This window comes from Muscardinus avellanarius, assembly GCF_963383645.1.
Source record: "Muscardinus avellanarius genome assembly, chromosome: 19".
Taxonomy (NCBI): domain Eukaryota; kingdom Metazoa; phylum Chordata; class Mammalia; order Rodentia; family Gliridae; genus Muscardinus; species Muscardinus avellanarius.
In genome coordinates this window covers 34751762-34779352 of record NC_137805.1, presented here as the reverse complement: position 1 = coordinate 34779352, position 27591 = coordinate 34751762, and the positions used below count along the sequence as shown (strand labels likewise).

Sequence of the window (27591 nt, the reverse complement as noted above, 5' to 3'; positions counted from 1 at the left end):
GAAGGGTAACCCTGGGCTGGGGGGAGCACAGGAAATCTAAGTGTGCAGAAGGCTGCAGGAAGGTGCGTCTCATAGCCTCTTCAGGGCTAATGAGTTTTCCCCTAGATGACAGCCATGCGCCCCAGCCAGGAGCTGGAGCCTCTAACTCTCCCTCTAGCTGGTTCTGGAGAGGTCCCACTCCTGGACAGCCCTCACCCCCATCGCACCCGCACCTAGGCCCACCCAAATCCTGCAGGCCTTCGGCCAGCTGGACAGACCCCGGGAGGTCTGAGTCCCCAACTCCAGCCCAGAAAAGATACTGGCCCCGCAGATGGAGCCAACCTAGGCTGTGTAGTGCAGGGCTTGGGGGGCAGAAACACTGTGCCTGGTAGACCTGCCCTGAGCAGTGGCCTCCCCATGCAGGAAAGAAGCGCAATGGAGCCCTCCTCCTGTCCCACTGCTCACTGCCCAGGGAGCTAGCGCAAGCCGCCTCCTGCTTCTGGGCCTGCTCCCAACTGTCAGAGGGGCTACAGCTGTCCTGCCCATATTTGGGGGGACTACTCGGGGACTTTAGAGAGGGGAGAGGGACCATGGCCAGTGGCAGCCCCCTTGCTCTGCCCAGGCTGGGGGTGCCACCGGAGCCCAGGTGACCTCAGGGCGGACCTTCCTATGGAAATGGACTAAAGATCCCCAAGCCCTTTCTCTTAGTATGGAAAGGCATCCCGGAGAAGGAAGGTGGAGATGGCACCTCTCCATGGCCACCTTGCCTGGGACTTCTGCCCAGGGGCTGAAAAACAAAAACTGTCCCTCCCCAGAGACCCCAGTCCCAGAAAGGCCAGCTCCTCCCTCTCTGCTCTTCTCCAAAATGGTGGAGTTGGATGGCAAAGGACCAGAGGGCGGGAGAACAGGCTGGCCTTGAAAGCTCCCCAGAGATAATGATGGGGATGGTCACTCCCCTCCCCGGACCCCGCCCCCGATGAATTCGGACAGTGGATCCCACACCCAATGGTCACAGCCCCCTCAAAGGGGGACAGGTGCTCAGAAGGGTGATAAGAAACAGGGCGCCAGCCCCCATCTCCCTCCAGGAGGAGAGCAAGTTTTCACAGAACAAACAAGAAAGTCATGAGGGGGCCTCGCCGGCCACCCCCAGAGGGTTGTTATTGCTTCGGAGCGCCTTCTCTGACTCTCCCTCTCTCTTTCTCTCTCTAAAAGCTCTCTAAAGGCTGGGCAAATCAGCCCTGAGCCCCCTCTCGCTCTGGTCGGGACAGCCAGGCTCTTTCCCATCTTTAAAGAGTGGCCCCCTACACAAATAGAGCAGTGTCTGTTGGAGAGAGAGGGCGCCCCCTTCTCCTGGCTCAAAATATTTCAAATGGCGAATAATAAACAAACAGCAGAGAAATCACACTGGTTAAAAAGTGATGGGGAAGGGGTTGGTTGTGGGCCTCAGACAGGAGCCCGTCGGAGCCCTGCTCCCTCCTGCCCCAGCACTGGGACCCCGACAAGTTCTGAGGGCCTCCGAGATAAGAGGAGCATCCCTGCATCCCTCCCGGTGCAGCACCCGACCAGACTGTCAAGGACACCCAGGGCTTAGCCAGGTGAGGGGAGGGTGGGGTAGGACCAAGAGCCTGGTGGTCCTCAGTGGGAAATGACACCGTCTAACCGAGGCCGGGCCCTCTCTGTTGGGCCAGCAACGCTCAGGAGTGTCTCAGAAAGGAGATCGGTACCAAGGATACTAAGTCAGAACGTTGAGTATAGTGGGCAGTTCCTGCTACGACCCTACAGCAGAGAGGAAGGAAGGGGAGGAGGCGGAGGGGCCGGCCTCCTAGCCCAGGCCAACGAGGGATGTCCTGGGGTCTCCTCTCCACCCCGGCCTGGGACTCTGAAAAGACTACGCGTGTTTGAGCTAAGAACAGGCCCCAGGCGTGCACACTAACTCTACCCAGCTAACCTGGACTAAACCCTACACAGCAGGGACTAGGTGAGGAGGAGGGGCAGGCTGCTGGGTGCCTCCTGGGGAGGGGCAAAAATGTGCTTCTAGAAAAAGGGGCCAGCCTGCATCCTCTCTCGCATGCAAAAGGGCCCTGCAGGCCCCAGAGAGGTTGGCAGGGAAGGCGATTCCTGGCCTCCGTGAGCCTCAGCCTCCGGGGCTCGCTCCTCCCTATCCACATCTTCCCTTGGGCCAAGGTGACTGAGGCCGGGGCAGGGGGTTAGTACAGAATGATTTACTTAAAAAGACTAAAATAGGGGGGGCTCTAATGCCTCCCCAGACCTCTCGCCTGGAGGCAGAGGAGTCGACAAAATGACCTCTGATCTCAACCCACAAAGAGGGGTTCTCCTATTTGGGAAACCCTTACCTTGGCACCACCCATCCCAATCTCCGTTTTCTCCAGCCCCCTCCAATCCTGTACCCCCCAAAGGCAGAGACAGTGCACTCCCTGGGCGCGGGGTTCTGGAAACTCAGGGTCCCACGGCCCTTCCACAAAAATGCCGGTGACAATGTTCTTCCCAGTTTACCAACAGTTCCCGGGCTAGCTTGCTACACTCCTGCAGAGCAAAGCACCCTGGGGTTCACCCCAGGCGCCCTCTTCCCCTCGGTCCCTGCCGTCCCCCAATTCCTAGAGGGGCAGGCAGGATGAACAGATGGACTCAGACAGGCTGCGGCAAAGCTCCTTCCACGGGCAGGCAGAGGGAGGCCCGAGCTCCTCTTCAAGCAGGGGCTGCGGGCCCCCGGGAGCTGGCTCCGGATCCTTGCAACGCTGCCCCGGCGGCTCTGGGGCAGGTGTGTAGCTGCCTGAACCCGGTGCCGCAGGAAAGACACTTGCTGGTATTGGCACCATGGAGATGGCCGGCTCTAGACTCGATTCTGGGCAGCGAGCTTCCGAGGAGGCAAAGGGGGCCGGGCGGGACAGCGTCTGGGTTGGTGAATGGTTCGCTCTGCTGCCTCAGTCCTTCTCCGTGGCCGCGGCCACCAGGTCAAGGCCGGCCGGGTCAAGAGTGCAGCCAACCCACTGGGAGAGGGGAGGTCTCGGGGGTGGGAGGCAAAGGAGGGGTGAGGAGGGGCCCGAGGGGGGCAGGTCTCCCCATTCTGCTTCCCCGCTGTGGGGGAGAACCCCGTCCTCCTCTGTTCAATGTGCCCCTGGGCCTGGGGTCCCAGGTCAGGGCCGAGCGATTTCCAGGCCGTCTCGGGGAGCCCCTCCCCATCCCTGGCACTAAGACCGCTCGCCGCAGGGCCCCACGGTGCTCTCCAGGGACAACTGGGAGGCCTGCCGGAGCAGGGGACCTGTGGCTGGGTCCACCATGGAAGAGGTGGGGAAGAGCTTGTACCAGCCCACGGCCAGGGTAGTCAAGTCCAGCTCCTCCAGCAGCACGCGGGCCACGCCCATGAACTGCTTCCGCTCCATCCGCCCGTAGTTCCCCCACACGATCACCTGTGGGGCAAGAGATGTGGGGTCTCAAGGCTGCGGATACCACTGGCAGGCCCAGACGCAGAACCTGGGGTCTCCTAGGCCAGTTCACCCAAGTTCCAAGGGTTCTGCCTCCTGAAAATTGCTCCAGTCTAGCTGGGCGTGGTGGTGGCGCACACCTGTAATCTCAGTACTTGGGAGGCCGAGACGGGAGGATCACAGGTTCATGGCCAGCCTCAGCAACTTAGTGAGGCCCTTAGCAACTTAGTGAGACCCTGTTTCAAAATGAAAAATAAAATAACACTAAATAGCTCAGAGGTAGAATACCCTGGGTTTAATACCCCAGAATACTCCCCACACATACACACACACACACACACTTGCTCAAGCCTGACCGTATTTTCCTGGCTCTTGGGTCTTTAAGCTTATTGCTGGCAGAATCCACTGGCTTCTTGCCTCAGGTCCTGCCCCTCTCTACTCCACCCACACATGCCTCGGCTTCGGACCCAGGCCTTGGAGGCCGACCCTACATCCTAGGTCCTCTGCGGGCTTCCCCACGGTTCTGCCGCCTCCAGATCCTCAGAAACTTCTCAGTGAAACCGTCTCACAAAGCGGCGGTCCAGCGGACAGCCTGGCTGCCTTTCTCCTTCTAACTCATCTTCTTCTGCAGTGCAAACCCATGTCTTGGCCAGTGTCCTCCTGGAACGGCCAGATGGACGGTCTCTGTAGCTGACCCGTGCCTCTGCTTCTAGCCCTGTTCCCCTCCACGAAGGCGGCTGGTGGCCTGACACAGCCCTCAGTCAGATTCGTTTTCACTGGTGTGGGCTGAACCATGTCCCCCATAGTTTATATGTTTATATCCCATGTTATATGTTATATGTTATATGTTATATGTTAAAATCCCATGTTTATATGTTGGGATTTACACTCCAGTTCCTCACAATGTGACTGTCCTTGGATAGATGGATATTAAAAGATGATTGAGTTAATGGCTGGTGTCCTTGTGAGAGGAGGGAATTTGGACACAGAAACACCAGAGATGTCACTCATGCCAAGTCTGTCCTGTTGGGGCATCTAAGCGAGCAGAAGCACCCCATCTCAAGTTCCCCGTCCTCGCCACATCCCAGATAGGACACGGGCTGGGGACAGAGTGCACACACCTTTGCTTCGTGGGCCTGGTGTGGTCCCAAGATGGTGTTTCAGGCTGCTTAAATGGTATCTGAATACCTCCAGGCCAGCATGGGTTCTCAGACTTGTGTGTGTCTCGGGGAGGTATTGGGGATTGAACCCAGGGGCGTTCTACCTCTGAACTACACTCTTAGATTTATTTTATTTTTTTCATTTTGAAATAGGTCTAAGTTGTTGAGGACCTTGCTAAGTTACTGAGGCTGACCTCACACTTGCAATCTTCCTGTCTCAGCCTCCCACGTACTGGGATCACAGGTATGCACCCCCATGCCTGGTTTCTAGACGTGTGTGTGTGTGTGTGTGTGTGTGTGTGTGTGTGATACTGGAGATGAAATCCAGAGGCCTTCTACCTCCAGGCTATACTCCCAGACCTATTTTATACTTTATTGGAAACAAGACCTCACTAAGTTCCTGAGAGCCTCACTAAGTAGCTGAGGCTGGCTTCGAACCTGTGTGATTCTCATCTCCCAGCCTCCCAGGTGCTGGGATTACAAGCGTGCACCATCATGCCCGGCAGTTTCTAGACATTTTTGATAGCGATATACAACAGGGAAGCATTGGCCCCCACCCACAGCGTGCACGTGGGCTACACAGTTGAAGCAAATGCCCACTGAATACCATCCATCTTAACAAGAACTTCTTGTTAAGGCTTTCTTTCCTACCCCGTTCCATTTTTTTAAAAGCGTTTGTTGCAGCCTACTAAAACTGACTTTCCAACTCACAGGTTGAATCCACTTTCAGCAGGTTGAAGAACTGCCCCTGACAGGACCTGGGCTTTCCAGTTTGGCCCAAATCCTACTGTCTTGGCAACATGGAACGCCCTGGCCCTGCCCTGGGTTGCTCTGCCTGCCCGGGCTGGATGCAAGAACTGAGGCGCAGGCAGGGTGCCCGGGCGGCACCGAGTGAGCGGGCACGGGGCCCTGTGGCTGAGATGGGCAGCTCTTCAGTTCCAGATCAAGGAGGCCACCAGGGGCCTCTGCGGACCTCAGGCCGTACCACCGCGCCCAGGCCCAGCCCCTAGCTCCACGGCTTCTTTGTGATTATAGTGGCATCTAGATACAGAGCATTTCTCCAGCCAAACTCGTGGGCACGCCTCTGGCACAGGTGCCCAGCTCGCTGCTGCCGCCCTGTTAGCAGTCGGTGCTGCCCTGTACCCGCTTTAGAGGTGAAAGGGCGTGGCGCAGAGGGAGTTTGCTCACGGTGGCAGGTAGGCACGGAGTGCAGATCAGACACAGCCCTTGCTTTCCTCCAGGAGAGACCTCCAGGAACACGCCACGCCCACGATGGTAACTCACATGCATGCACACATGCATGTGCTCACACGCACCCCGGGGCCCTCACCTGCAGGACTTTGCCCTGGGGACTCTCAGGAAACAGCAGCACCTGGTTGTACAGCGGGTCCAGCGACTTGCGGGCGACTTTGGTCTTCTTCTTGGCGATGCAGACGCCATTCTCCAGCAGGTAGGCCTTGATGTAGGCCGCTGTGGGGACAAAGGCCAGTGGGCAGGGTTCTAGGCAGGCCCCCCCAATAGGGGCAAAGAGCGCAGGAGAGGAGCAAGTCCCCCATGGGGCCTCAGGAGGACACCCGGGGGTAGGAGGGGTGGGGTGAGTGGCCAGTGTGGCCACTCGGGCAGGGCCTCATCTGATCACTCAACAAACGCTTGCTGAGCGCCGACTGTATCCAAGTGCCCTGCTAGTCACTGGGGTATAGAGATAAACAGGAAAGCTGTCCCTGCCTTCCAGGAGCTCAGTCAGTGTGACCAGGTCAACAGACAATCTCAGCTGGGTCCCCAGACACTGTAACCACCGGTCCCAAGTCAGCCACTGGAGTTGGGCTGGAGGGTCCCCCAGAGTTGAGCTGATTCTTTCTCTCCTGGACTCCAGTTCCCTTCAGAATGTCCTCCCAGCCTGTACCCCTGCCTTGCCGGCGGAAGGGCAGCCCTCGCACCTGGCAGGGTCTTAGAGCCTGGCTTGGCGGTCAGTCCCCGCGCCTGGATGATGTCCACTTCCAGCTGGCCATTCCGCTCTTGCAGGCCGATCTCCACGTCCCCTGCAAGAGGCCCCACAAGGTGAGACTGGGAAATGGCTTTCAAGGCCAAGCAAGGACCCGGCTGCTCTTCTGCACAGGGATGGAAGCTCTTTCCCCTGCTCGCTCCAGCCCGAGTAAGACCAGAGCCAAATCCCACAGCCAGGCTCAGGTTCTGCTGACCTCTGCGGTGTGGACCCGGCTCCAGGCTAGGGGCTCAGGGCACACAGTCACGGGACCAGAGAGGAAAGAGAGACATAGAGCTTCTGGAGGTCCTCCTGACCACCCGCCTGGAGCAGGTCACGGGGCACTTACCCATGGGCGTGGTGGCCAGGGTCTGGCGGCCCACGAACTGCGCTGGCCCCATGCTGCCCAGGAAATCACTGAACTGGGCGTCCGATGCCAGACAAACTCCCCCGTAGTTAAGGCTGCAAGAAGAAAAGATAAGCTGATCCAAACATTCCCCGGGGCCGACAGAACTCTGAAGGCTCGGGCAGGCAGCTCCAGAAGGTTCCTCACTCCTTGGCGACCTTCCTCCACGCCTACTGCCCGACTTCCCCTGCTGAGCCTTACGCTTATGCTGCTGGGATGGCTGTAAAACTCGTGGGAGATGGTTCGCCCAGGGCCTGGCTCATGTTCTTCAAGGCCTTGATGCTCCCAGCGTGATCCAGGGGCCAGCAGCATCAGCCTCGCCCAGAGCGAATTAACCACATCACACCCAGTGCCAATCCTGCCCCCTGCTACTGAGCCAGAATGTGCAGTTAAACACGAGCTCCAGATGACCGCTTTGCATAGGAGAGCCTGAGATGACCCGGACAGCGGCTTTGGACCCTAGGATGTGCTGTCCCTACAGCTGCGTGTCTGCCCACTTCCCCTTCCCTCCTACAAGACCTGGCATTTCCTTTGGGCAGTGCCCTCTCCAAGGCCAGTCACTGCAGCGGGAGGAGCAGCTCCTGCCCCAGTGGCTGGTGCTGCGGCTGAGCCTGGCCAATCAGGCAGGGTGTTCCTTCTCCGTGGACAGTGATTGGCTCAGAGGCAGGCCTGGGCCCAATCCAGCCAACAAGAATCTGGCCTGGAAGCTTTGTATGAACTGTAGAGCCTGGGAAGCTCTCTCTGGCAGCTATCTTTCTGTGTGTGTGTGTGTGTGTGTGTGTGTGTTGCTGGGGACTGAATCCAAGGGGGTCTACCTTCAAGCTACACTCCCACTATTTGTTTTTATTTCAAAACAGAATTTACTAGGTTGCTGAGAATCGCTAGGTTGCTAGAGCTGGCCTCGAACCTGCAATCCTCCTGTCTCAGCCTCCCAAATACTGGGATCATAGGCGAGTGCACCACCACACCTGGCTTGGGCAGCTACTCTGATCCTCTGGCGCCCAAATCGGAAGTCATTATATTGGTGGTGGTGTGTGAGCTCCCGGATCAGGCCCTGCCTGAAGCAGGTCACTCCATTCTCTTTAGGTTGGTAACAGCAACAGCAGCAGTTATTGTTACGATCATTTTGCGCGTTTTGGAGGTCTGTGATGAGTTGGGAGCAGGGCACGCCGACGCAGCACTCCGTCCATGTGACTTCGGCTTGGCAGACGGCAAGTTCGCGCTCTGCTTTTCAGAACTTTCTGGAGTTTTCTTTTCAAACGTTTCTGATCTGCGGTTGGTTGAGTCTACAGATGAACTCACGGACACCAAGGCCTGGTGGTCTTTTGTATTTTAGCAACTTACATAGATTCTACATAAAGTTTCTCAGGACATAAATATGACCCCCAGGAAAACCTTAAGTCAAGTGAGACCAAGTTTCCAGCAAACACCAGGAAAACTGCTACCGAGATTCACAGCAGCAAACTCACACTGCTTTCTGCGCCTCCCAACAACCCCAGGGCCTACACATGCTCCATCTCAGCCTTACAGCCCCGACCCTGTTATTATTCTTGGGCCCATTTCACAGACTGGCTGGAGAGATGTGCGGCCTGCCCTCCGTCGCTCGCTCTGAGGCTCTGCGCTGCGGCTGCTGGCTCTGGCACAATCAGCCAGTCCTGAGAGCGCCGGGCAGGCCGCAAGAGCCTGAGGCCTAACTCCAGAAGCGGCCCCCAGCCAGCGACCAGCTGCGGAGCTCTGCAGCTCGGGTCCCGTGTCCAGCATGGCTCCCTAGCCAGGGTCTCCCTGCACGCCGGCTGCCCTAGTGCTCACAGGCCTGCTAACCATCCTGGACCAGCCCCCTCCCTTCCTGGATCCTTCCTCTCTGCTCCCACACACTGCTGATTCCAGGAATCACCTCCCAAATAACCGACTTCTATTAAATTGTGTGTGTGTGTGCGCATGCGTGTGTGGATGCGCGTGCGCGTGCGTGTGCGCGCGTGCGTGTGTGTGTGTGCGCGTGTGTGTGCGTGTGCGTGTGTGTGTGTGTGTGCAGTACTCGGGATGCAACCCAGGGGCGCTCTTCAAATGAGCTACATCCCCAGCCCTTTAAAAACATTTTTTTTTAAATTTTGAGACGGGGCCTCACTAAGATGCCCAGGTTGGCCTCATACTTGCCATCCTCCTGCCTCAGCCTCCCAAGTAGCTAGGATTGTAAGTGCATGTCACTGCACCAGGCCTCCTCTTGACACTTTGAGTCTGGGTTGGCTTCTGGAAGAAGTCAAACTGAGGCAGGAGCAAAGCAGTTTTGGAATCCAGGCAGCTGGGCTTCTGCAGCTAATACCTTAACAATTTTACAGCAGGACTTTTTTTTTTTTTTTTTTTTTTTGGTGGTACTGGGGTTCCTGGAAACCCTTCTACTTCCAGGCTACACTTCCAGGCCTATTTTTATACTTTTTTATTTGGAAACAGGATCTCTTAAACCAGCGTGGCTGGCTTCGAACCTGCACAATCCTCCTGTCTCCGCCTCCCAAACACGGGGATTACAAGCGTGCACCACCACGCCTGGCAACAACAGGATTTTTTTAAATAAAGAAATATGGAACCAGGTGTGGTGACACATGCCTATAATCCCAGTACATGGGAGCCTGAGACAGGAAGATTGCAGGCTGAGACCAGCCTCAGCAACTTAGACTCACAGCAATCTAGTAAGACCTTGTTTCAGAACAAAAAAGAACTAGAGATGTAGTTTGGAGGTAGAATACCTCTGGGTTCAATCCCCAGAACCACAAAAAGAGAAAAAAAAAAGGATGGGAAAAAATAAAGTCTCTTAAATGTCTGGGGATTGAAATGTGTATTCATTATTCTTTTTTTTTTTTTTTTTTTTTTTTGCAGGTCTGGGGATGGAACCCAGGGCATTCGACCTCTGAGCTACACCCCCTGCCCTGTTTTTTTTATTCTTTATTTTGAAACCGGGTCTCATTGAGTTGCAGAGGGCCTCACTAAGTAGCTGAGGCTGTCCGCGAACCGCGATCCTCCAGGTCTCAGCCTCCCAAATGCTGGGATTACAAGCGTGCGCCACCACTCCCGGCTTCATTATTCTTGCAAAAGCAAAGATCCTGAATTAATAGCACCAAGGCCAACACTACACTGTCACAGCTGGGACTGGCCTTTCCCCCAAGCTCCTGGATCCCTCCACCCCTCCCTTAGGGGGCCCAGCCCTGAGGGGGCCCAGGCTTCATTTCCTAAGGAGGGTATAGACTCCCAAAGCTGGGGCGATGGCGGGGCCTGGCGTGTTCCAAGGCACCCAGGAGCCCAGCCCCCAGGCCTTTCGCAGCCCGAAATTAAAAGTTTCCTCCAACCTCATCGCTGCTCCTCGGTTCCTGGTGGGGTGCGAGCAGACAATGGGGAACTGGCAGGCCTGGTAATTAGCCGTAATTGTTTCTAATATCTGGGCGGCTGCCTGATTTCCCATCCCAGGGTGCCTCGCCGGCTGCCAAGGAGCCAGGCTGATGCCCTGGAAACCCTGACTGAGCGTGCCCATCCTCCATGGGCTGCAGGAAGGAATGCAGTATAGCGGGTCCCCGCTGGCCTGAGGCCCCCTCCACCCTGGGGTGTCCCCAGGACTAGGGGAAAAGGCAAAGGCTACAACATCAGACCTGGTTCTTGCCGTGCCGCTGCACCCAAGTCGGTGTTGTGGCTGTGATCACGGGCAGTGCGCAGTCACTCAGGTGGCTGGTGCCCGAGCTGTGCCAGCTGTCAGTGTTTCCCAACTCTCTGCTAATGAGACCCGTTTAGCCAAGGTGTGCGGAAGAGCTTGCTGAGTTATGAAAGGCCACCTACGCTTTAGACCATACAGTCCTTGTATGCAACAGGAGCTCAATAGATGCTCACGGCCAAAGCCCACAGCTGGTCTCAAACTGGAAGAATGAAGGATCGTGATGAAGACTGGACTTGGCCATCACACACATCCTGGGTCCCAGGGCTGTGCAATCTGGGGCAGTTTCTAACCTCTCGGGGCTACAGCGTCCTCAGGCATAAAGCAGAACAAAGAGTAGCTTCCATGGTGAACTGCTGGGCAGAGTCAGACACCGTGAACCTGCTGAATGGGCCGAGGCAGGGGATGGCCTGCCTGCTGGTCTCAGCTGGCCGGCTCGGGACACCTCTCCCTCTTCATGCCATTTCTGTCTATAGACCTGTTAGGTATGTGGCAGCCCTATGCCCGGGTCCAAGTCCGGGCCACCTGGGGGCGCTGGGGTGTGGGTGTTGTGTGACCTTGGTTCCTTCTGGGGACGGTGCCAGGCGGGCAGAGGGAGAGCTCTTAAACAGGATTATCCCCACGTCACCCCGGCCTTGTACTTTGTGTTTAATGATGAAATGAGATTTCCTGCATTTCAAATCCTGTTAGTTTTGTTTGTGGAGCTAAAGCCCATTTGTCTTTCCTTATTAACCCGTGAGCTTGGCTGGGCCCCAGGATTTTCTGTGACCTCACTGGTTAAAGAAGCAACTGGCTGGGCGTGGTGGCGCACGCTTGTCATCCCAGCATTCAGGAGGCTGAGATGGGAGGATCGTGGTTCACGGACAGCCTCAGCTACTTAGGCCCTTTGCAATTCAGTGAGACCCTGTTTGAAAATAAAAAAATAAAAAATAGGGCTGGGGGTGTAGCTCGGAGGTAAAATGCCCCTGGGTTCCATCCCCAGTACCACAAAAATAAATAAATGAGTAAATATAAAGAAGCAACTGGTTTTTCCGGCTTTTGACCCGGTTCTCTGTCCCAGGTCAATCCCCTGTCTCAGCAGCGGCGTCGGGAATGCAGAGGCCACGCAGTCCGTGGTGATCACAGGCTAGGGGTTCTGAAGGTTCTGGGGATTCACATGCTTCCCGCCCACTTACTCACCACCTGCCTCCCCAAGTCCATCCAGCCAACCACCTCCACACAGCCGCGCCGTACCCAGCATGCACTGCTGTAACGTAAAAGACACGGTCCTAAAATTCACTGTGTACGACAAAATCCTGCAGAGCACGGCTTACAGAGGAAATGGGGTCAGTGTCACGTTAAATCATAAAAGAAAAGACAGGAGCCTTGCAAACGTGGCAGCGGCTTTATACATATTAAACGGTTAGGAAATGTAAAAAAAAACGAGTGAATACAGCGCTCTACCTGAAGCTACTGATCCAGCCACAGAAATGGCAGAGCCGTGCCATACACAGCTTTATCTCAGAGGCCAGAAGTTGCAGACTGTGCGTTATTGTGAAGCAGCGAGCTAGGCTGTCAGCACCCGCCGGAAACGCACCGCCAGGGCGGCCCAGCACAGCCCAGCGGAGGGCGCTGAGCGGAGGGGTCTGGTGCCTGCCGGGGCCGGGGCAGTTTTCTGTTTTTACCTAATGTTTTTCCTGGATGAAACGGCACCTGACTGAGCAAATGAGAAATACTTCAATCGTGCTGGGACAAAATTCTGCTTTTCACCACAAGCACTGTCAGCAGAAGTGACCGTAGGCCAGGATACGCCGCGTCGCACAGTCCTGACGCTGCCTTTCCAAGCATTGAGACACTTCCAGACCTGCCCCCCCACCCCGAGGACAGTGGGGCTCCTGGGCAGGAAGCTAGGGACTTATTTTTTATTTATCAAAAACTTGTCAGGAGTCAAGCAATGATAGTATTAAGCCATTCATGTTAACTCCTATAATCCTCTCAACAATTCTACAACAGCTAGGTACTCATACTTGGTAGTAGACCTGGGATTTGAACCCCAGGGGTCTAGCTCCAGGGTCTGCCTGCCTGCCTGCCTGCCTGCCTTCCTCCCTTCCTTCCTCCCTCTGCACTGGGGATTGAACTTGGGCTTTTTACCTCCAAGCTACACCTCCAGACCTTTTCTCTTTCCTTTTTTTTTTTTTTAACTTTTTTTTGGTGGTAGTTATTGGGGGTAGAACCCAGTGGCTTTCTACCTCCAGGCTATACTCCCAGCCCTATTTTATATTTTATTTGGATACAGGGTCTCACTGAGTTGCTGAGAGCCTCACTAAGTAGCTGAGGCTGGCTTCGAACCTGCGCGATCCTCCTGTCTCAGCCTCCCAAGCGCGGGGATTACCAGCGTGCGCCACCAGGCCCGGCTGACCTTTTTTATTTTCTATTCTGAAACAGGTTATCATTAAGCTGCAAAGGGCCTCACTAAATTGTTGAGATTGACCTTGAATCTGTGCTCCTCCTGTCTCAGCCTCCCAAGTACTGGAATTACAGGGCGTGCGCTACCACGCCCAGCACAGAGTTCACCTCCTTAACCACTACAATACACCACGGCTGACCCTTGGTATCCCTAGGATATTGGATCCAGGATTTCCCACAGATACCAAACCCACCGGAGGCCTAAGTCCCTTATAAAAATTGTATAAAATTTGCATACAACCCACGCACATCCTCCTGCGTACTTTAAATGAGCTCTGGATTACTTATCATACCTGATCAATGTAATTCTATGCAAATAGTTGTTTAACTATACTATTTAGGCAACAATAACAAGACAAAAATAGTGTATACGTGTTCGGCGCAGACACGTTTCTCCCCCAAGTATTTTCCACGAGCGGCTGGTTGAATCTAGGAACGTGGGTGCCTCGGAACCCTCAGACTTGTAAGGCTGACTTTAGTGTCTCCGGGATCCGGAGGGCTCTGGCCTTGTTGCACAGAGACCCGCAGTTGCAGGTCTGGGCCCAGGCAGGCCCGGATGTGCATCCCGTCCCCAGCACTCGCGAGGCATGGGGACACACGCTTTCTGGACCTCCGTTTCCTTTTCAGTAAAACAGGAACAATTCATAGGCTAATCCTCGGTGCTGCTGTCAGTGGCGAGGGAGATCAGCCGCTAAGGGCAGAGTCTGACACCGTCAAGTGCTCAGCAAACACCCCCACCTCCTGGCCCTCGACCACGTCAGTCCTCCTCTGTCCTTGAGGCGCAATGACTCTGCTAAACAGTAGGAGCAGGGGAGGGGAGGAGCTCTGACCGCCCACTGCCTCTGGTGATCAGGGAAACAGCCTTGGCGGGCCTGCCGCCCAGGGCCCGGGTGCTGGGGCCCTGCCACTGGGTCACATACGGCTTTCTTAGGCTGCGGGCACAGTGACCCAGACACCCAGAGCCCTGGCTGCTGCTGACCCAGACACCTCAGGACAGCAGTGGGCAGAGCGCCTAGAGCTTCCGAGTTGGCAGAAGGACGCTAAGGCCTGGATTCTGTGTGATGACAGCCACCGGGGGAGGGTGGGAAGGAGCAGAACGTATGTGCTTCTGCTTGTACATATCCAATTGTCCAAATCTGTAGAGCATCAGCCGTGGGCCAGGTGGGCAGGCACTGAACTCTGTGTCTAGTAGGACAGACACACACACAGGTGACAATTACGGTACAGGGTGGGAGGGACCGTGGTGAGGGAGGCCCAGGGGGCCGTGGAAGCTGCTGATGCAGCCAGAGAAATGGTAGACCTGTGCCATCCCACTTCTCCTGCCCATGCCCAGGGCAGACATTGCTAATCAACTTCAGCACACGCCCAGGGCAGACACTGCTAATCAAATTCAGCACCTGCCAGACCTGGATTTGAGTCCAGAATCCTTCTCAACACCACACTCCAGGGACCCACAATCAATTAGCTGGACTTGGCATGGAGGCTGATGTTTCTGAGCCAGTTCTTAGCTGAGATCTGGAGGAGGACTGAGTCAGAGGGTGAAGAGGGAGCAGGGGCAGAAAAGGGCAAGCCAGAGAGAGGGAGCCATTGATGCAAAAGCCTGAGGTGAGACAAGGAGATGTAGAAGGTTCAGGGTGGTGGGTTGGGACTGGGAGAGGCTTGGGGAAGTCAGAGAAAGCAAGCGCTGGGCTATAGACTATGGAATCAGACAAAAGAAGACCTGCAAGAGTGATGGGTGGCCTCAGCTGGGGCCACTCATGAGGGGAAATGGGGAGAAACATGGACTCAAGAAATAATTAAGAATAAAATGGGTGAGTCAACTGTGGAGTGACACAGAGCACAAGACAGAGGAGAGCCGTCAGGAGAAGCCCTGAGTGTCCCGTTTGGGCGGCTGGGAGGTGGGGGTTCTGTGCACTCAGAGAGTGGAGTTTAGTTTTTGTTCTGAGACAGGGTTTAAGTTGTCCAGCCTGTCCTTGAAGTTGCAATTCTCCTGCCTCAGCCTCCTGGGTAAGCTGGGATTATAGGCAGGTGCCACTGTGCCTGGAAGAAGCTAACTTTTTTTTTTTTTTTTTTTGGTGGTACTGGGGATTGAACTCAGGGGCATTCTACCTCTAAGTACCACCCCTAACCCTATTTTATTTGGTAGGTTGATAAGAAGCTGCTAAGTTGCCGAGGCTGACTTTAAACTGCAGTCCTCCAATGCCAGGCGTGGTGGCACACGCTTGTAATCCCCGCACTTGGGAGGCAGAGACAGGAGGATCACGCAGGTTCGAAGCCAGCCTTGCTGGCTTAAGAGACCCTGTTTCCAAATAAAAATATAAAATAGGTCTGGGAGTGTAGCCCAGAGAAGGGTTCCATTCCCAGTAGCACCAAAATAAAATAAAATAAAATAAAATAAAATAAAATAAAATAAACTGCAGTCTTCCTATCTCTGCCACCCAAGTACTGGGATTCCAGGCGGGCACCACTATGCCCAGCTCAGAACCCCAACTTTTGATAAGGAAGAAAGGATTTGGAAGAGAAAGCCCTTCCCCAGTCCCAGGGGATAAGCCACAACTGGCCTCACAAGCCCAGACCCGCAGAGGGGAGAGGTAGAAGGAGTCTGGGCACCTGATGATGTCATCAACCCCCCACCTTCCGGCTGCAGCTGCCTCCAGAAACCTCGTAGAGACAATCATTAAATGAGAGAAAGAGCTGAGGATAACTGTTAAGGGCAGATGCCTGGATCTGAACCCCAGCTCTGCACCTTGCTTGCTGTGTGACCCTGGGCAAGGCTCCCTCCTCCACGTCCGCATCTGTAAAATGGGGCTGTGAGCATCCCTGCTCCATCAGGCTGCTGGGAGGTCAAAGGGGTCGATGTGTGCAAAGCACTTGGCGCAGTGCCAGTTCCCCACACCTGTTCCCAACGGCACTGACGCCATCGACCTTGGGATCTCGTGAGGTGTCGACTATGGTTCAGTGGGTCTGGGCTGGAGCATGAGTCTGCATTTCCCCTCCTCTTCCTCCTCCTCTTTCTTTTTTTTTTCTTTTTTGGTGGTACTGGGGTTCCTGGAAGCCCTTCTACCTCCGGGCTACACTCCCAGACCTATTTTTACATTTTTATTTGGAAACAGGGTCTCCTAAGCCAGCGCGCGCGGCTGTCTTCGAACCTGCGCGATCCTCCTGTCTCTGCCTCCCAAGCGCGGGGATTACAAGCGTGCGCCACCACGCCCGGCTCCTCCTCCTCTTTCTTTTCCTCCTCCTTCCTTCTTCCTCCTCCTTCCTCCTTCTTCCTACTCCCTCTTCCTCCACCTCCTTCTGTGTGTGTGTGTGTGTGTGCGCGCGCGCGCGCGCGCGCGCGCGCGCATGTGCATGGTACTGGGGATTGAACCCAGGGGCATTCTACCTCTGAGCTACACCCTACCTCTATTTTATTATTTATTTATTTATTTATTTTTTATTTATTGGTGGTACTGGGGTTCCTGGAAGCCCTTCTATCTCCAGGCTACACTCCCAGACCTATTTTATTTTTGGAAACAGGGTCTCCTAAGCCAGGGCGGCTGGCTTCGAACCTGCGCGATCCTCCTGTCTCTGCCTCCCAAGCGCGGGGATTACAAGCGTGCGCCACCACGCCCGGCTTATTATCTTTTAAATCTTGAAACAGGGTCTCACTAAACTGCTGTGAGCCTGGCTGTGAATCTTCAATCCTCTTGTCTCAGCCTCCCTAAAACTGGGATTACAAGCGCGCGCCACCATGCCTGTCTGAGACGCTACGTTTCTAAAGGGGCTCCCGGGGGCTCCGGTGCTGCTGGACCATGGACCACGCCTTGAACTGCAAGTGCAGAAGCCCGCGTCCGCTGCTGTTATGTAGCCTGGCGCCCAAGGCATTCGCACGACAGAGCGGCCCAACCCACCTGTATTCCTTCTCTGTCCCTGAGACCAGGTTAGGAATACCGCGTCCCCTGAGTTTTCTGTACCCGGTCTCAGCACTTCTGACCACACTGTAGCTGCTAGCCAGTGCCCTGCAGAGGAAGTTCCTGGAGGGCAGGGGCTCTGCAGTGCCAGCCCAGCCCCTGGCACACTGTGGGTGCTCAGTCACATTTGCGGAAGTGAAGTCCATGTGGAAGCACCTATGTGCAGGGTACAGGTGCCCATGAACTGGGCCAGCTCAGGCAGCCCTGGCAGCACCTGGTGGGCAGCTCAAGGAGCTGCCCCTGTGTGCCTCGCTGGGCTGGCAGAGGCCCAGGAGGTGGGGAGAGGGGAGGACAGTCACACACGCCCCATCCTCTTTCAAAGCCTGACATCTGGGTCCGATCAGTGCCCTAAATACCTGCAGAACAAGGAGGAGGCGGGCTGCAGGTCAGCGTCACCCTGTCCCTCCTGTGTCCCTTCCTTGAGCAGGTGATGGGGAGGTAGGAGCGCCTGGCTGGCCTCCACCAAAATTCAGTCCCTCCCAGGAGGGCAAGACTGTCCCCACTGGGGACCCACCATCCTCAGCCCCCGGATCCTTCCTGAGTAGGGCTCAAGGCAACTCCCAACCGTGTGTGTGTGTGTGTGTGTGTGTGTGTGTGTGTGTGTGTGTGTGTGTTACTGAGGATTGGACTCACGGGCATTCTACCTCCAAGCTAAACCCCCTGCCCTCGTTTTATTTTTTGTTTCAAAACAGGTCTTGTGGGTCACTGAGAGTCTCACTACGTTGCTGAAGCTGGTCTGAAACCTGTGCCTTCCTGTCTCAGCCTCCCAAATCCTGGGGTTGCAGGTGTGTGCCACCATACCTGGTTCCCCCACACCTTTTAATAATCTTTTTTGTGTGCGTGGTAGTGGGGATGGAACTCAGGGGCATTCAACCTCTGAGCTACGCCCCCAGCCCAATTTTTTATTTTTTATTTTGAAACAGGGTCTCACTGTGTTGCAAAGGGCCTCACTAAGTAGTAGCTGAGGCCGTCTGCAAGCCATGACCCTCCTGCCCCAGTCTCCCAAATTCTGGGATTACAAGTGTGTGCCACCACGCCTGGCTACCTTTTAATAATCTCAACAGCCAACATTTACCCACCACTTACTCCATGCCGGGCACTGTACACCTGTATTTGGGGCGGCTCAGGGTCCCTGTTAGGGTGCAACTAACCTTGAGCAGAAACATACCCAGCTAATAGTGTCTTCATTAATAACAAATAATAACCGTGAAGAGCCGGGCATGGTGGTGGACATTTTCAATCCCAGTACTTGGTGGGGATGAGACAGGAGGATTGCAGGTTCAAGGTCAACCTCAGCAACTTAGTGAGGCCCTGTTCCAAAATAAAAAAATAAAATAGGGCTGTGGGTGTGGCTTAGAGGTAAAAGTCTCCAGGTTTAATCCCCAGTACCAAACAACAATAGCAACAACAACAACTGGATAATTTCAGGGCTTGCCGCGTGACAGTTACTGGTCTGAGTGGTTTCCTATATTAACTCATACGATCCTCACAACAGTCTGTCCCCTTTCTTGGGATGGAGAAACTGGGCTCAGAGAGGTAATATACCTCCCGCAGCCGCATACCGCCAAGAAGCCGGGGTGGGCTGGTTGCTGACTTTGCTTCTACTGTAATTAGACTCCTTGGTTCCTTCCAGCACACTGAAGCGAAGGTTTCCAGGAGCCCCCTCCCAAGGCCATGCAGCAGAGGTCACCTCCTTAGGACACCCTCCCATGCTGCTGCCCGAGGGTGTCACGTGGATCCCGATCCTTCCTGTCTTGTGAAATGGGAAAGCAGCTTGGACCCACCTGCCCTGCCCACTGCACCACACTGCCCTCCCCATGGCCCGGTCCTCCAATACCTGGGAGGTCAACAGGGTGGTACAGAGGGACTCACAGACATGCCCAAGGCCACCAAGAGGGGCTGGCAGAGGCGCCACTGGGTCCTGAGCCTCCCGTGGGTCAGCAGGACCCGGATGCCTAGGACCCCTTCCTCCAAGACAGCTGCCCTGCCAGGCTTCGCAGGTTAAAGAAAACGCTGCCTGCCCCCTCCTCCTCCTCTCCCTCTTGCCTATCTTCCTCTTCCTGCCCACCGGAAAGCCTCTCTCAGAGGTGGGCGGAACGGCAATGTCTGCCAAGACAAGGCCATTCAGGCAGCCGAGACGCCCCATTTAGGAGAGAGCGAGGCTTCAGCACCCAAGAGCCCCCAGCCAAGAGGCGGGCCAGAGAGGAAGCACAGCAGCAGGTGGCGGACGAGCTGCACGGGCCCTGGCTGGTGTCTGCTCGTGGACGAGCCACCCAGAAAACGCTGCCCAGAAGAACTCACTTGGCGGTGGCCACATTCCAGGTCGGCACAAGCCACATGCTGCGATTGAGGGTGTGAAATATGGCTGGTGCGACAGGGGAGCGGGATAATCGATCTCATTTAAATAGCCGTGTGTATCTAGTGACAGCTGTACAGGACAGCACAGACCTTAACCTTCCCAAGCCTCAGTCCTGTCATGTGCACAGAGAGGTCACGACACCCAGGCCCCCGCCGGCCTCAGCAGAGAGCTAGGGAACAAGGCACTGTTGTGGAATGAGCCCCAGCTGGGACTCAGGATTCCTGGTTCCAGGCCTAGGTTAGCAGTGTATGACCCAGGGCCAGCCCCAGAGCCTCTCTGAGTGCCTGGATCATCTGTGCAATATGGAAGTCACTTTGGCTCTAAGTTTCGTTGCCAGGGACCCATTGGTGGGCTTTAGGGGAATCTGGAAACCCTCTACTGAATCTGGAATGTTTGTACAATTGTGTGTGTGAAAATGAGTGTGTATGGTTTTTTTTTTTTTTTTTTTTTTGGTACTGGGGTTCCTGGAAGCCCTTCTACCTCCGGGCTACACTCCCAGACCTATTTTTACATTTTTATTTGGAAACAGGGTCTCCTAAGCCAGTGTGCGGGGCTGGCTTCGAACCTGCGTGATCCTCCTGTCTCTGCCTCCCAAGTGCGGGGATGACAAGCGTGCGCCACCACGCCCGGCTCCAAGTGTGTTGTGTTTATAGGAGAAAAGCAGGCCTAAAGCTTTCTCCAAATCCACTAAGGGTCCAAAAAGATAAACTCCTGGGTTAGAGGGACTCTTCTCCCAGGGATCTTTTAAAAACTGGAGTTCCTGGGCTCCCTTCACAGTGGCCCAGGAGCAGGGCTCTCTTATCTGCATTTCTTTTTTTTTTTCCTTAATCTTTGTGTGTGTGTGTGTGTGTGTGTGTGTGTGTGTGTGTGTGTGTGTGGTACTGGGGATGGAACCCAGGGGCATTCTATCTCCAAGCCATACCCTCAGCCCTATTTTTTATTCTTTATTTTGAAACAGGGTCTCACTAAGTTCTGGAGGGCCTCACTAAGTAACTGAGGCTGGTTGCGAACCCGGATCCTCCTGTCTCAGCCTCCCAAGTGCTGGAGTTACAAGCGTGTGCCACCACGCCCGGCTTCTCATCTGTATTTCCAACACGTCTCCAGCGATGGGACTGCACAGCCCGGGAAGGGGAGCACTGGCCAGGTGTCAGCAGCATGGTGTCTTATGATCTGACATACGTGAGATCCCTCAATCAAACTGTAGTTTAAATTTTTAAAATCCAACTGGGGTTTAAGAAACTAAAGAAGAGGAAACAATAATGATCATAATAAAACCCTTCTCTACTCTCTCTCTCCCTCTTTCCTCTGTGGTACTGATGATTGAACCCGGGAGAATTCTACCTCTGAGCTACATCCTCAGCCCTATTTTATTATTTATTTATATTTATTTATTTATTTATTTTTGCAGGTCTGGGGATGGAACCCAGGGGCATTCGACCTCCGACCTACACCCCCAGCCCTATTTTTTATTCTTTATTTTGAAACAGGGTCTCACTAAGTTGCAAAGGGCCTCACTAAGTAGCTGAGGCTGTCCGAGAACCACGATCCTCTGGTCTCAGCCTCCCTAATGCTGGGATTACCAGCATGCGCCACCACACCCAGCTTATTTTTATTTTTGAAACAGGGTCTTGCTAAGTTGCCAAGGTTGACCTGGAATCTGCAATCCTCCTGTCTCAGCCTCCCAAGCATTGGGATTACGGGTGTGTACCACCACTCCTGGCTTCTCTCTTCTTTATTGAGCAACCCTTATATATAGCATGTATGAGCCAAACACAGTGCCCTTTATAAATACTAACCCAGGACTACATGCATCATAAATGTTTAGTACTCATAACACCCCCACCTCCGTGATTAGTGTGGTCACGCCCATTTTACGGATGATTGTGGCTCAGGGATGTGACCTCCCCAAGGTCACGTGGCTGGAGCACGGTGGAGCTGGGGAACCGAGCCACAGCTCCAGGCCCACACTCACTTGCCCTCCGAGCCGTAGCTGTTCATGCTGTCCTCGATGGACTCGTGGCTGGCCTGGCGCAGGGTCCGGCTGGGCATCTCCACAGCCAGGCCCGTCTCCGTGCTCCTCTGGATGGCGCCCTTCAGCCTCCGGCTGTCTGCTGCTGGGCAAAGAGGCCAAGCGTGATGGGGAGAGACATGGGGGTGGGGGACAGAGAGAGCAGTCGTCTGGTTAGTGTTGAGCGGCCCCCAAACCCAGCCCGTTCCCCTTGTTGTACCACCGCCTCCCCCGCAGCTCCCCAGGGCAGCCTGCCCCTCCTACCCACCCAGCACACAGAACCACGTGAGTGTTGACTGGGGTTCATTTACATGTGCCTTCTCCCCCAAAACCTTCTCCAAATTGTGTCCTCCTTGGCTATTATTTATGGAGCACCCACTACAATGATACTCTTTTTTTTGGGGGGGGGTATAAGGAGGGAAACCAGGTGCATTCTACCTCTGAGCTACACCCCTAACCCTAATTTTTATTCTTTATTTTGAAACAGGGTCTCACTGAGTTGCAAAGGGCCTCACTAAGTAGTAGCTGAGGCTGTCCGCGAACCGCGATCCTCCAGTTTCAGCCTCCCGAATGCTGGGATTACAAGTGAGCGCCACCTCGCCCGGCTCAGTGGTTCTCTTTACCAGTACTGTGGGTGGATTCAGGCCGGGCGTGCTCAAGGGCAGCATGGCCGGCGTCGTGGACAGAGCTCTGGCTTGTCGCGGGCACTGTCCGGTGCCCTTTGGGGTTTCCAGCAGTATCCCTAGCCTCTCCCTGCTGACTGCTAGTAACATTCCAGTTCAGATGTGACAACCAGAAGTGTCCCCACACATTGCCAAATAGCCCTTAGGGGGCAAAAATCATTCTTTTTTTTTTTTTTTTTTTGGTGGTACTGGGGTTCCTGGAAGCCCTTCTACCTCCGGGCTACACTCCCAGACCTATTTTTTGCATTTTCATTTTGGAAACAGGGTCTCCTAAACCAGCGCTCGTGGCTGGCTTCGAACCTGCGCGATCCTCCTGTTTCTGCCTCCCAAGCGCGGGGATTACAAGCGTGCGCCACCACGCCCGGCTACAAAAATTATTCTGAATTGAGGACCAGTCATTGAGACCACTGGCTCTGAAACAAAACAGCCTGGGTTAAAATTCTGAGTGCCCTTCTCCCCCTCTGTTGGACTTTGGGCAGATCACTCGGCCTCTCTGTACCTCTATTTCCTACACTATAAAGTGGGAGGACCGTGAGGGGGGGTCTGTGCACCTGGCCCCTATTGCTGCCTTTCCCCATCAGAAGCACGCCTTCCCCTCCATCCAGTGACCAAACATCATCTCAGCCGGGCATGGTGGCACACCCTGGGACCCCAGCACTCGGGAGGCTGAAACAGGAGGCTTACAGACCTAAGGACGGCCTTGGCAACTTAGTGAGACCAAAAATAAAACAGAGCCAGGCGTGGTGGCACACACCCTCGGGGCCTCATGGGTGCTGGCCAGCTGGCTCACTGGGGAAGCAGCCACTGGAGCCCCACCAGCCCCTCCCACCAGGAGGGCAGGATGCCCCCGCTGGCCTCCTCCTGCCCCCCCAGCGTCGTGATGGCATCCTGTCCTCCCCAACTGTGACAGTCACATGCACACGTGCGCACATAGAACTACACCAAAGCTGTGCATTTCCCAGAGCGCCTACCCACATGTCCATGCTATACAGATGCCCACACACTCAGGAGAACACGCAGCACATGCACGCACACACTGGAAGAGACACGCAGACATCGTGTGCTAACTAACACGTGCCCGGGTGTCCAGATCTGTGTGTCGGCGAGTCTCTATCTACCTGGATAGAATGGGTAGATAGGCTGAATGGGTCCACACGGGTCCATGTGCGTGCCCAACACACATACTAACGCACATGCTTAAGACGCCTCAGCCACCCACCAGAGAGCGCACGGACTCCACTCCGCAGCTGTCACCTGGACACGTGGGGAGGGGTGAGCTCCTGTGTCCACTCAGGCCCCTTGGTCCTCTACCCAACTTGCATCTGCAGCTGCCCCCCACCCCATGACTGCTCCGTGCTCCCCTGTGTAGCGGGTACAGAGACGTACACAGAATCACACACAGGCACACTCAGGAGCAGAGCCGTAGGAGCAGAGACGTCCCCCTCCCCAGCACACGCACACACACAGACACACACACAGAGAGACGTCATGTGCCCCGGCGGGGCCCTGCCTGAGAGCCGGCACCCAGGCAGGCTGCAGAGCTCAGCTGTCTCTCCAGCCACAGGGGCTGACTCCACTCTCCTGGAAGAGGGAGGAGCCAGCGTGGCAAGAGCTGTCCCTGGTGCTGAAGGAGAGGCTGAGGCGGCTTCGCGCCCCTGCTCCCTCTGGTCCCTGTGGCACCTAAACCAGTGTCCGAGCCTCATTCAGCCTGGCTCAGCACAGTGGAGCCTGGCTTTGCCACCCCCCCCACCAATGGCCAGGACAGGGGCCATGAGGGCCAGACAGCAGCCACCCCTGAGCTGCAGAGCAGGGTAGAGGCTGGCTTCTGCACAGTGTGGGCACACAGTAGGTGCTAAACAGCAGTAGCCACTGCTGCTGCAGAGAAAGACCTGACCCCAAACAAGCCCTCACTGCTGGGTCTTGCTGAGGCCTTTCCAGATATGCCACCTTCCGCCCTGGGGACCCCGGCTGGACCCAGTCACACCAACCGCTAGCCATCTCACCGTGGTCATCTTTTGCTAACTCGGTCCCAGGTCCCAAAGTGACTGTCCCAAAGCTTACAACTCTGCACCCCATAACCTACCCACCCCAACAGATGCCTGGCCAAAGGACACCTTCTGTGTGTCCTGGTCTTCCTCAAGTCCAAGATCAGAGCCTGAGACCTTCGACCTGCCCCTTGACCCTCGACCTCCTCACCTCCTCCCACCTCACCATGACCTCCTCCCTTGCCTTCACTCTGTCTCCACCTTCTCAAGGTTAACTTTCCACCACCACCTTCCACCATGGGCTGCTGCAGGGACCCGCCACCGGCTCAGCAAGCTCCAGCTCTTACGTCGATGGTAAAACACACACACACACACACACACACACACACACACACACACACACAAACGCTGATGGGCTGGGCATGATGGCACACACCTATAATCCCAGTACTGGGGAGGCTGAGGCAGGAGGATGGCAGGTTTATAGACAGCCTCAGCCAACTTAGTGAGGCCCTCTGCAACTTACTGAGACCAACCCTGTCCCCAAACAAAAATTAAAATAGGGCTGTGGTTGTAGCTGAGAGGTAGAATGCCCCTGGGCTCAATCCCCAGCAACACACACACACACACACACACACACACACACACACACAGTAACTGGAGGAGGAGAATGAACTTCATCTTGGGTCAGGGCAACAGTGAGACTAAACAGGCAGCAAAGTGACAGAGCCCTGCCTGGCACCCAGGCCTCCTCCTCTCCTTTCCTGTCCTGCTCCCCCGACCTCTGTGGACGCCTCCTTCATACCCCACCCCTGCACGCATCTCATCACAGTCTGCTCTGAGTGGCACCCCAAGGAGTCAAAACTCAGGACTCGCCGGGCGTGGTGGCGCACGCTTGTGATCCTCGCGCTTGGGAGGCAGAGACAGGAGGATCGCGCAGGTTCGAAGCCAGCCATGCGCGCTGGCTTAGGAGACCCTGTTTCCAAATAAAAATGTAAAAATAGGTCTGGGAGTGTAGCCCGGAGGTAGAAGGGCTTCCAGGAACCCCAGTACCACCAAAAAAAAAAAAAAAAAAAAAAAAAAACAACTCAGGACTCTTTGCACAGGTGGGTACCAGCATCTCCAGGGAACCAATCCCCATCCCCTGTGGAAGGCAGAGGTCAAATGCAGTGAGGGACCCGGTTCACACCTGTAATCCCAGCACTGGCAAGCTGAGACAGGAGGATCGCAGGTTCAAGACCAGCCTCAGGAACTTAGCGAAACTTGCACCCACCTATTGAGATCATGTTTCAAAACAAAAATAAAAAATGGCTATGGTGTAGCTCAGAGGTAGAATACCACTGGGCTCAAACCCCAGTACCTCCCTCCAAAAAGAAAAAAGTGCAGCGTAGAAGAGGGTATGCTTTCCAGTGAGGGGGGTATAGAGAGGTTACCTCATGCACCATAATCACAAGATGCCATTGTTAGAGCTTAGAGTTTGAGTTCCATAAACACTGGGACCAACAGTGGGACCGCCCTTGAGGCTGGCCACCCTGGTATAAAAATGAATTTGGATGGCCATTTTGGGGAGTTAGCCACTCATTTGTTGCACACAAAAGTCAAAGCCATACAGCTTGCATTTTCTCCTGCAGGATCCGAAGTCCCTCCTCTCCCAACCTGTTCTGAGTAGGCAGGGAGGCGGAGGGAGGGATGTGGATTGCTGAAGTCCCGCCAGGAAATAGCAATAACTTGAGGGTACTAACCCAGTTGGAACATTTTGCCTGATGCTGGGCTAAAAGATTAAGCAAGAGCCAGGCCCAGTGTCACATGCTTATAATCCTAGTACTTGAGAGGCTGAGACAGAAGGGTCGCAGGTTCAAGGATAGCCTCAGCAAGGAATGAGACTCTCAGAAACCTAGTGAAACCCTGTTTCAAAACAAAACAAAAAATTTAAATAAAAAGGGCTGGGGTATAGCTAAGAGGTAGAATGCCCCCGGGTTCAATCCCCAGGACCCAAACAATCTGGAGCTAGAGTGGGGCTGCTCTGGCCCCCGTGGACCTCCAGTTCATTGGGGAGGCCGACGTAAACAGATAACCACATGGTCAGTCACAAGTGTGTTTAAGAACTTGGGAGAGTAAGTACAAGATGTAAGGACTGCAGCCACTGGGCCCAGCGGGGAGGGGACGAACCTCTGGGCTGCTGCTTGCTTCATTCAACCTTTGAACCAGGGTCGCTTCTGAGTCCCCCTTCTTGGACATCCTTGAGAGCACATTCTCCTGCGTGTCCTCCTGCCTCTGACTGCTGCCCATGTTCCCCCGCCTCTCCCCATCCTCACCATTAGGCCCTCGCCATGCCATCCTTGAGTCTTGTCTCTTTAGAGCCCCCACCTTGTTGTTTCACTCCGTCCTCATCCGCAGCCTTGGGAGCACACTGTGAACAGACCCTGCGCCCAGCCCACAACCCTCAACTCTGACCAGAACATCGCTTCCACCTGCATTCTGGACATCACTGCCCGGATGAGCAACGGGCCCCAACCAGCCCCATCAAGGCCCTGCTGACTCTAGCCGGCTCGCTCTGATTTATCGTACATCTTTCCAGCCACCCAGACTCAGCTGTCCAGGAGCTCGGCGGAGGTTTCCTCTCTCACCAGAGGCCAGGTCCTACAAAGTCTTTGCCATTAACATCTCTCATAGCCTACGCCTCTCCCCTCTTGCCCATTGGCGCAGCCCCGCACCCCTACTATCTCAAGCTTAAACTATGTTGACAGCCTCCTATAACTGTGCCCCTCTGCTTCCAGTTCACCCACCCACACACCAGCGGCTAGGAGATTAAATGACCACTCCAGACCACTCTTGTTAACTCATCCCATGAAAACGTCACGAAAGTGCACAGAGGTGTTCCCTGCAGCGCTGCTTACACCCCTGCAATGCCGGGATCAACTGCCCACCCATGCGGGGCTGGTTCACTAGCTCACACGGCACCGCCATGAGATTCTGCGTAGCTGCTGAAAAGGCTCGTCTGCATCCAGACTGCGATGACTCCCTCGGCATACTGGGAAGTTAAAAAGCAGGTTGCAGGGCAGTATATAAAACTTGATGCCATTTTGGTAAAGCTATAGATAGCACGGAGTGTGTGCGTGTGCGTGTGCGTGTGCGTGTGTGTGTGTGTGTGCGCGCGCGCATGTGTGTGTGTGTAGAGAGAGAGAGAGAAAGGGAGAGAGCAAGAGAGAGAGCTTTATCTTTATATTTATGCACATGCACAGAAAAATCTGGGAGGAATTGAACAGAACTGCTAAGGAAGATAACTGGGGAGAAAGGCTAATAGAGGAAGTGCAGGCCACATTTTCTGTAACTTTCTGACTTAAGTATAAGCTCTAAGTAGAAGGGTGCATAAACCTCAAGTGTGCAGGTTGATGTGTGTGTGTGTGTGTGTGTGTGTGTGTGTGTGTGTGGTGCGCTGGGGATTGAACTCAGGGGCATTCTATCTTCAAGCTACACCCCCAGCCATTTAGCTTT

The 27591-nt window shown here is 54.9% G+C and overlaps 1 protein-coding gene across 3 annotated transcripts in view; it reads right to left on the bottom strand.

Annotated features, from left to right (window-relative positions):
• Positions 1-3188: 3188 nt before the first annotated feature.
• RIMS4 (regulating synaptic membrane exocytosis 4) overlaps positions 3189-27591 on the bottom strand; it is a gene marked incomplete at both ends in the record, with an annotated part of 65777 nt that continues 41374 nt past the window's right edge. The window contains 5 exons of one of the 3 annotated variants that reach the window (XM_080716558.1): positions 3189-3407; positions 5913-6052; positions 6520-6621; positions 6913-7025; positions 21393-21534. In XM_080716558.1, coding sequence (XP_080572684.1) covers positions 3189-3407; positions 5913-6052; positions 6520-6621; positions 6913-7025; positions 21393-21534 — 716 coding nt within the window. The remainder of the gene's footprint in view (positions 3408-5912; positions 6053-6519; positions 6622-6912; positions 7026-21392; positions 21535-27591) is intronic. The other 2 variants (XM_080716559.1, XM_080716560.1) reach the window with 2 other exon arrangements.